Source organism: Scardinius erythrophthalmus (genome assembly GCF_964197995.2).
Source record: "Scardinius erythrophthalmus genome assembly, chromosome: 13".
Classification (NCBI taxonomy): Eukaryota; Metazoa; Chordata; class Actinopteri; order Cypriniformes; family Leuciscidae; genus Scardinius; species Scardinius erythrophthalmus.
Genome location: NC_138233.1, coordinates 4,511,115 through 4,521,483, shown reverse-complemented (window position 1 = coordinate 4,521,483; position 10,369 = coordinate 4,511,115). Strand labels below are relative to the sequence as shown.

At 35.5% G+C, this 10,369-nt stretch overlaps 1 protein-coding gene across 1 annotated transcript; it reads left to right on the top strand.

Annotated features, from left to right (window-relative positions):
- Positions 1-5,587: 5,587 nt before the first annotated feature.
- il21 (interleukin 21) lies at positions 5,588-9,049 on the top strand. Its single transcript, XM_081383615.1, has 6 exons — positions 5,588-5,676; positions 5,773-5,820; positions 7,188-7,310; positions 7,416-7,454; positions 7,765-7,842; positions 8,504-9,049. Exons 1-6 carry the CDS (start codon positions 5,620-5,622, stop codon positions 8,522-8,524), a joined length of 366 nt encoding a protein of 121 aa, XP_081239741.1. The 5' UTR covers positions 5,588-5,619; the 3' UTR covers positions 8,525-9,049.
- Positions 9,050-10,369: the final 1,320 nt, after the last annotated feature.

The following is a 10,369-nucleotide window of genomic DNA, read 5'->3' as shown; positions in this document are numbered from 1 at the left end:
ATCTATCTATTATCTATCATCTATCTGTCTATCTATCTATCTATTATCTATCATCTATCTGTCTATCCATCATCTGTCTGTCTATCTAGAGCGCCTGAGATCAGAGGAGTGAGGTTTACTCGCACAGAGACTACTAGCTGGCCTCTGTTACATATCTATCTATCTATCTATCTACCAATCATCTGTCTGTCTGTCTACCTATCTATCCATCATTTTTAATAGATCTATCTATCTATTTTAGCTATAGGTTATAGGTTATACGTTAGGGTCTTTCCCACATTTAAGCAAAGATTCTTGATTTGTTTGTTTATCACATCTTTTTTTTTTTTTTTTTTAGAAATTCAACTTTTTAATGTGAAACTACAGTGGGAATTAATAAAAAGGTCATTTTGCAATTTGCGTCAAGTTTGTGTCATATTTTGTGTTGCGGTCGATTAACTGTCGAAATACATAAAGGCACATTTTCCTTCTATGGAAATATTGAGCATTTCCTTTTAAGGTAAACTAAATTGTCCTCTCAATCTCTTTCTGTCATCTCGCCTCAGACACTTTTCCACTGCATCACATTATTTTTGTATGCTAATATTGCATATGAGTTTGGGACAATCTATCTATCTATCTATCTATCTATCTATCTATCTATCTATCTATCTATCTATCTATCTATCTATCTATCTATCTATCTATCTATCTATCTATCTATCTATCTATCTATCATCAGTCTGTCTATCTATCTATCTATCTATCTATAATCAGTCTGTCTGTCTATCTATCTGTCTGTCTGTCTGTCTATCTATCATCTGTCTGTATATCTGTCTATCTATCTATCTATCTATCTATCTATCTATCTATCTATCTATCTATCTATCTATCTATCTATCTATCTATCTATCTATCTATTTATCTATCTATCTATCTATCTATCTATCTATCTATCTATCTGTCTATCAATCATCAGTCTGTCTTTCTATCTATCTATCTATCTATCTATCTATCTATCTATCTATCTATCTATCTATCTATCTATCTATCTATCTATCACCTGTCTGTCTGTCTATCTATCTATCTATCTATATATCTGTCTGTCTGTCTGTCTGTCTGTCTGTCTATCTATCTATCTATCTATCTGTCTATCTATCTATCTATCACCTGTCTGTCTGTCTATCTATCTATCTATCTATCTATCTATCTATCTATCTATCTATCTATCTATCTATCTATCTTCTATCTATCACCTGTCTGTCTGTCTGTCTGTCTATCTATCTATCTATCTATCTGTCTGTCTATCTATCTGTCTATCACCAGTTAATATGAAATACTTTTGAAATAAAGTGTCATGAGACCATAAAATAAATTTGATAGCATTTTTCTGGTTATTGTAGATTTGCATGCAGTTTTTTAATGCATGCATATTTTAACCTCATATTAATCAATAAACAAAATAAATAGTTATATTATTGATATATTATTGATTAATATACTGTATACATACATATATATATATATATATATATATATATATATATATATATATATATATATATATATATATATATAACAGACAAACGTGATTGAAAATTATATATATCTAGGAAAAATCTATGTATATATTTGTAAAATTAGCAGGTTCTAAAGGTCTTGCACATAAATAAACATCATCATTCCAGACTCTTATAATATAATATCTAAAAGTGTATTTTTTTAGTGTGAATCATTGCTTCTCGTGTCGCTTGCGTTTTACACCATCAGCCACAGATAACACTGATCTGTATCTCAACATCTGTAAAGTCAGCATGAAACAAACAACATTCATAAGCTCCTCTGGAAAGTGGCAAGGTGCCAAATCAAAGAATATTCAACAAGGAGGGGAAAAAGTAGGACGGGATTTGATCGTATCCATCAGAAATGGATTGAATGGAGACGGGTTAAAAATCCCCGGTGACATAAACTGATAATGAAAAGGAGCATTTATTAAAGACGTAAACAGTCAGTTTTGATTTAACGGTCAGTTTTGATTTTATGTTCATTTCCAGACTTACACAGAATCTGTGTCTGCAGAAATCCCGTCTCTCATTCATAAAATTCTACATATAATTTTCTTTATGGAATATAACATATATAGGGGGTATATATGTTTATTTTAAGTTTCAGACATAATGTTTATTTTAGGTTTCAGACATTTAAATACATATAATTTATAGCAAAACAATACATTTATAGTTTGTAAAATATACAATGGTGTCTATGGAAGCAGCAATAACAATCCGTTGAAATATATTTGCCGACGTGTTTTATTCAGATCAGATACACAGTGTAAGTAACTATAAAGTTTACTCTAGTTACTCCCAGTTACTTTCATGTGTGTGTGTGTGTGGGGGGGGGGGGGGTATCGCGGTGCCGGTGTGGTGAACAAATGAAGAGATTATAACGTAGTACAAACGTCTTCTATAATAAAGTGGTTTTGTATGATTTGTAACCTATTTTTTACAGTCTATGTTTGTAACCAGGCACTAAAGCGATTACTCATAACACGTGCTTTGAACCAATCGGATTGCTTGGGTCCTAAGCTCAGACTCATCTCTTCAGTAGGACTCATTTGTTCACCACACCGGCTCAACATCGTGTTGTCTGTCAGCCATCGCGATGGACGATGACCCAACCCTAATAACAGCTAATATGATTAGTATACCTGCCGTTACCAAAAACATAAAGCCCTCACCGCTCTATTTAAAGACGTGTGGTGAAAACCATCTTTTTTTGTTTACGTGTCTGTGGTGTTTTATTATGCTGTAAGACAAACCATGGCAAACAGGAAAATGGTTTGTGTGTAACATTAGCAATACATTATTTATTTTTTTATAACGTTGTAAAGAAAAAGGCTTATCATATTAATTACTGGACTACCTTGTAATCAATCAGATCAACGTGTGATCGTCAACCAGTGGATCTCTGAGCTGAGCGAGTGAGTGGAGGCGGGGCTCATTTGCATATTCATAGAACCGCGTATACTAAACGAGGAAAGGGTGTCGAGTTACATTCAAGATATTTTATTTAAGACATTATTTTCAAGGAAAAAACATTTAAATATGTCATTTTGGTGATCAAAGATGAGTTTTATTATTGACTACAGGGGGACTTTAATAAACTTTATAAATATTATTAATAAAAAATCTCCTCCAGTCCTTCTGTCGTCTGATGGATGCTGTTTTTAGCAAGTAAAAGTCTTTTAGTATAATTGTACAAACGTCCAACTTCAGCTCGTGCTTCAAAACGTCTTTTTGCTGTGAAATCTTTACAGGTTTTCTTAAGTAAATATAAGCATAAATTAATATTGTTAGTGCTATTTCAAGACGAACACTTTCTGGACTGAAGCATGTTTAAACATGAGTATCAAATATGATCATCAGGTTTATTTGTTCATCTCTCAATCATTGTATTGCAAAACATAAAACTACAGAGCTTTGATCATAAAACTAAGCTTTTAAATATCATCTTAAGACATTATTGAGAGATATAGAGACGACAGATATGCATTTTGTCAACTTTTTGTCTTTATTAATATCAGCAGATCCACCAAATTGCATATTTTTGCTCAGTTTGTTTTTCCCCTCCTCACTATACAATACTATAAGATGTGTCATAATATAATATATATGTATATTTTGTCTAAAGGTTTAATAAATTGTTCCAATCAAAAAATAAATGTGAAAATTTTCAGCATATTCCGTTGCTCCTCATTCTCGACACTGACAGATTTTTCTTTTGGACGGATTTTCGTCATCAAAAAACACAGATCTGTATCAGTAAACTCTTGCATGTTTTATGTATGTCATGATATGGATGCCACCGCTAGACCCCCTCCCACACACTCACACATAAACCCACACACCCTTTGTGCTTTCCAGGTTGAGGGAAACCATTCAGATCTAGACATGACTGACGGAGGAAAGTTTCGAATCATATCGTTTTCACCTCGAGCATAAATTACTTCCATGATCCTGGTGAAGGGAGGAATCCCCAGAGTAAACCTGTCCTGTCCGGGGGGTCACGAGGGCCTTCCCCTGTCGCGGTGACACTATGGTATGACACACACCACTTCCTGTTGAGCGAGGCCTGTGATTGGCTTGCGGAGGGGTTCTTTCAGAGGCCCATTGTGAGCTCATTTCCTGTTCTATGATGTTGAGTGATCGCGCCTCTCAAAGTGTGTCGTGACACTGCGGAACTGAAGCCACAAGCCGTGATGCTTTAGTATCATTGAGATTCTGTTACACTGAAAATGATTTTCACTTTACCAGTGGGAAATTTCACAAATAATTTTGAATTTAGAAATTTCACAAAGAAGTAGTAATACACTGAATTAAACATAAATGAAACTTTAGTTTCGGGTCCAATTCTCACTATTAACTGTGACTTTCTCCACAGTAAACTCCTAATTTACTGCTTATTAATAGTTAGCAAGGTTGTTAAGTTTAGGTATTGGGTGGATTAAGGGATGAATATGCAGAATAAGGCATTAATATGTGCTTTATTAGTACTAATAAACAGTCAATATCCTAGAAATATGCATGCTAATAAGCAACTAGTGAATGAGAATTAGACCCAAAACTAAAGTGTTTTGTACCCAGCAATTTCTTGCAAAACAAGTGTTTTTTCTTAATATTAATTTTTGTACTGTCATATTATATATATATATCACTTACATTTTATTATTATTATATATTACAATTTTAATATATATTATGTTACTTAAAGTGTGAGTTTGTCATTTTTAGTAGTTTTTGTTTAATTTTTACATAGGCTATAGTTTTCATTTTTATTTCAGTTTTTAGAACATCGAGTTAAACTGAATGAAACTGAGAAGTGATTAGCAATGTTTTTGTTTTTGTTTTTTTAAATATATTTATATAATTTATTTTATTTACGAAAATGTGTGTTTTTTATTTTTACGGTTTTAATTTTAGTTACTGATATAGCCGGTAATTTAACCCCTTCAGGGTTTGAGTGTAAATATTTCATTTCCAGGGTTATTCTTATCTCATAAGATGAAAAATACATTAAACTTCCTGTTTTTGTCTATAATCAATATGGTTTGTGTGGGAAGCCGCAAAGTAAAAAGCACCTTTGTCATATCCACTTGTGCTTGATGATGCCGCACCTATAGCCGCTCGCACACACACACACACACACACACACACACACACACACACACACACACATGTTTCTGATGCTGATTCAGAATGAGAAGAGGAACTGACAGCATTTTGTAGTTTCCTGCCAAGTGTGCAGAAAGTCTGGGTCAGGTTCACACACACACACTGCATCCGTACACCCCCGCGCACGCGCCTCTCGATTACATCTTTGTCAACTGACGAAGGCCAGTGGAAAAGAAAAACTAAATTACTCATTGTAAAAATCGACTTTCCAATCTCCACAGAGAAGCGGTTTTCCTGCGTCCTCAAGGATTCTTATATAAAGGTAATTGTGTACCTGTTGACAGTATGAAGGACATCAATCCAACTAGCTTTAGAGAAGAAACTTTGCAGCTTAAACATGAAGGCGTCTGTGTGTGTTCTGTTCGCAGTGGCGTGTTGGTTCGTTTCGCAGGCTGACGAGTCGCCGATGATACTCACGCTCGACAAAGTCATGAATGACCTCGGGAAGATTAATAAAGCAATGGTAAGTTGATTTCGAAAGATCTACGGCTGGGATCTGCTGCGTTCATTTTACACGTTTTTTAAATCTTGATTTTTTTTCTTTTTTCTTTTTTTAAAGGTCAAAAGCCCAACTTTGATCAACTCACCCATCACCAATGAACTGAAGGTAAGCAACTAGTTTTCTTCTCTTCTGCTCCATTTTCATGTCTGGACGAGCACATAATTAGGGTTCTCGTTTTCGCAGCGGTTTCTGCATGACTCAGTGATTCGACCCTGCTGTGATATAAAGACGCTTCTGTGATTACACAGCCCACCTTAAACTCAGCGGGTTTCACTTCAAATACAGACTAATTGATTTTCAAATGCGCTCAGAACGTGTGGGTTGATGAACAACATTTCAATGAATCCAGTTTGCTGAGCTGAAATCAAGACAGAAATAACAACTTTTAGTCATGCTTTTCTTGGCAAACACCCTCTCGATGTGTAATCTCTTCTTTTTTAGATTAGAGTCGGTCAGGAGAAAGTTTGCTTCATTTAGGAGAAATCTGATGAGTAATTTATGACATTTAGAGTAGAGCTAATATGCTAAAACAGATTTGGGTAACACTTTATTTTACAGTGTCCTTGTTACGTTACCGTAGTAATAACAGTAAATTATGCATAATAACATGCAACTAACCCTCAACCAAACCCTAACCCTATAGTAAGTACATGTAGTTGCTTAATATTACTCAGTACTTAAATATATAATTACAGTTACAATAGACACCTTAAAATAAAGTGTAACCCAGATGTGTCCTGTTTCACAGTTAAACCTGCTGCAGTTTTTACAATGGGGTTCTAAATAGAACTTTAGGGTTCTAAATAGAACTTTAGGGTTCTAAAGAACTGCCTTTAATGATTGCATAATACTTTAATGTTTTAACAGCTTTTCCTTGGGATTATGTTTACGAGCTTAGTTTATGAAATGTAATTAAAATAAAAAATAACACAAAATTATTAGTTTTGAACCCCTGAACCCCTAAAAAGCTTCTATAAATGTAGCGCCTGATAGAACCCCTTGAAGGTTCCATTTAGAACCTTTTCTTTTTTCGAGTTTTTTTTCTCTTTCTGCTGCTGTTTATTTTTATTATTGTATGCATTTTTTTACAGTAACATTTGTTTCATAATGACTTCTTAATGAAAGTTGCAGTTTCTGTGCACTCTCAAGCAGAAAACGCTCTCTGGGTTCAGTGTGGAAAGAAAGAGTTTCCTCGTAGTTTCTGTGAAAACTGCTTAATGAGCAGAAGGGAAATTTGAAGTCAAGATGTATAGATGTCTGCATGCAGTAATGACAGGAAGAGAGGAAGAGAGGAAGAGAGAGAGTCATTGTTGGGTAGTTTCAGAAAACAGATTCGATTCCTTGACCCGTGTACCGAGAGGCTTTCATACGGGGTTTGCCTAAAAATCCAATGCATCTGAACTCATTAAGAAGTAAAAAAGAAATGAAAGAAAGTGCATGTGCTAAACGGTTGTCTTTGCTTCTTTGGACAGGACTGCTGCATTGCATCTGCACTGGAATCTTTCAGGCACAACATGATCCGCATGTCGGTCACCGATGCGAAACTTAAAAGGGTCCCGGCGAAAATCTCCAGGGAGCTTGGCAAAAAAATCATCGTGAGTGTGTGTTTATTACGCCTTCAGCTCATTGTCCTTGTTTAAAACACTTAGAAATGAGAAATGCTGATTTATTTATTCATTCATTGTTCTTTATTTTCACAGCTGAACGGGTTGCCCATTTGCAGTCTGGAAGAGACACAGGTGAGAAACAAAGCAACACATGGAAATTAACATTTTCTACACTCTTAAAAATAAAAGTCCTTATTGGCGTTGATGGTTCCATGAAGAACCGTTAACATCCATGGAAACTTTCCATTCCACCAAAGCTTCGTTATAGTGGAAAAATGATCTTCACGCTAATAAAAAAGGGTTTCCTGTAAGAACTGCTCACTGAAATGTTCTTTGGAGAGAATAAAAAACACCCTTTTGGAACCTTTATTTTTGAGTGTTTACATGGTAAAAATGAAATATGATTGCATGCAGTTCTGACGTGTACAATGTTCTGTTTCAGAAAGCTCAGTGCGAATCATCGTACAGAGAGGTTGACAGCCAAAAGTTTATGCAGAACTTTAAAACTCTTCTGCAAAAGGTGAGTTCAAGACAATCACATCTTCTTATAGACATCCAAGTTAACGGTAACACTTTATTTTACAGTGTCCTTGTTACATAATATGTTACTTACCGTAGTAATAACAGTAAATTATGCATAATTACATGCAACTAACAAACTCTAATCCTACCCTAACCCTATAGTAAGTACATGTAGTTGCTTAATATTACTCAGTACTTAAATATATAATTACACTGTAACAATGACACCTTAAAATAAAGTTTAACCCACTTAACATGAACAAAGAATGAACAATACTTCTTCAGCATTTATTAATCTTAGTTAATATTAATTTCAACATTTACTAATACGTTATTAATTATTGGTTAACATTATTTAATGCACTGTGAACTAACATGAACAGCTGTATTTTTATTAACTAACATTAACAAAGATTAATAAATACTGTAACAAATACTATTGCTCATGGTTAGTTCATGTTAGTTAATACATTAACTAATGTTGCCAAGTTAGCATTGCTGAATCAACCCAAATACAGTCATTTATACCAAGAAAATGAAGGTAACAGTTGCATGTGTTTGTGAGATTGGTGTCCACTGTTCGTAGGAATGGAAAAGATCCTCAAAAAGCACAAACAGAATAACAAGCACTGTGTAACGACCTACTTTCCTTTTTCTAGATCTATGCCAGCCAGGCGTAGAGACGAGAAGAGTGAAGAGCCTTCATGACACTACCCACGGCAGAGAAGAGTCTGCTCCTGCTATCCTATTTATTGATTATTTATTGAGGATTTTATTGTTTATTTGAGCTGGGAGATCTGTGAAAGGACTGTTCGTGTCATTGACGGGTGTTTTAGGAACAAGGGCGGCCTATTTTTGTCAACTTTAACCCTTTTGTAAAAAGGGTTACAATGTAAAACGTTGTCTTTGCTTTACCGCGACCTTGTGGTGAGATCTCAGCACTGCTGTCCTGTTCCTTGAAAGAACCCGTTGGGTGTTTCCCTGCTGAAGATTAAGCCTTACGCAACAAAAACCAGAGCTTACCATTAGATCTTTCACTTTATTAAGTATGCTTCTTAATCTTTGTCAGGAAAACCACTCATTTAGATCATATGTTATCAACTTAAAGCAGATGAAAAGCAGATGCACACTTATTATGTCTCACAATGAGATGCATGTATTTTTTGGATGATATTTATTTGACATTAAAATATTTCTTTATGTTTACATCATGGCTGTGATCATTATTTGGGGTGGACATTGAATTCTCTCTATTTCAGAAGTGTTTAGGACCTAAACACACATGGAAATGAGTTCAAGCTACTAAAGCTCCTGGATTATTTCCAGCAACATTTCACGCTGTTTTTGTGTGAAATTGACATACACTACACTGTTAAAGTTTGCAAACAAGCAGAAGTCTATATCAAAATGTTTCATGAGCACCACAGATAGTCTCTCATGATTCATATTGCACACTTGATTTAGTACAAAATGCATTTAAAAGGCATTTATCTTGTAAACTTCCCTTGGTGTGAATCATTTAGATTATTTATTTAATTTTCAGGATAATTTTGTATTTATTTCAGAATTTCAGTCAACTTTAACACATATTGTAAGCTTGTTGTGTATATTGCCTAATCGTAAGCTTGTACAGAAATGTCAAAAACGTAAAAAAAAAAAAATAACTTAAAAAAATAATGTCTTTTTCGTTAAACGTCATTAAAATAAACGAATATTCAAATATTCGATTTTTATGAGCCCGAATATTCGAATGCAATATTTTTTGGAAAAAAATGGATGGATGGAGGGATGGATGGAGGGATGGATGGTTGGAGGGATGGTTGGAGGGATGGATGGATGGATGGATGGATGGATGGATGGATGGATGGATGGATGGATGGATGGTTGGAGGGATGGATGGATGGATGGAGGGATGGATGGTTGGAGGTATGGATGGATGGATGGATGGATGGATGGATGGATGGATGGATGGATGATGGAGGGATGGATGGATGATGGAGGGATGGATGGATGGATGGATGGATGGATGGATGGTTGGAGGGATGGATGGATGGATGGAGGGATGGATGGATGGATGGATGGATGGAGGGATGGTTGGAGGGATGGATGGATGGATGGATGATGGAGGGATGGATGGATGGATGGATGATGGAGGGATGGATGGAGGGATGGATGGATGGAGGGATGGATGGTTGGAGGGATGGATGGATGGATGATGGAGGGATGGATGGATGGAGGGATGGATGGATGGATGGTTGGAGGGATGGATGGATGGATGGATGGATGGTTGGAGGGATGGATGGATGGATGGATGGATGGATGGAGGGATGGATGGAGGAATGGATATTTTCAATGTTGCATTAGATGAACAATTGACAGCATAGTATAAAAACATTGAACCGACTCTATCCTTGGCAGCCTCATCTTCATTCAGTAAAATGCAAGTCATTTATTTAGACACTTCTCTATAGAAGAGCGCCGTCTACTGGAGAAACCCGAACAACATCTGAGGCTGAGAAGAAGCA

What these genes read in the sequence shown, in the direction of transcription:
- il21 (XM_081383615.1), top strand. Translation starts at nt 5,620, where the DNA reads ATGATACTCACGCTCGACAAAGTCATGAATGACCTCGGGAAGATTAAT. An exon ending in AGCTTGGCAAAAAAATCATC is followed by an intron (nt 7,311 to 7,415) that starts GTGAGTGTGTGT and finishes TTATTTTCACAG; the next exon opens with CTGAACGGGTTGCCCATTTG. An exon ending in GCAGTCTGGAAGAGACACAG is followed by an intron (nt 7,455 to 7,764) that starts GTGAGAAACAAA and finishes GTTCTGTTTCAG; the next exon opens with AAAGCTCAGTGCGAATCATC.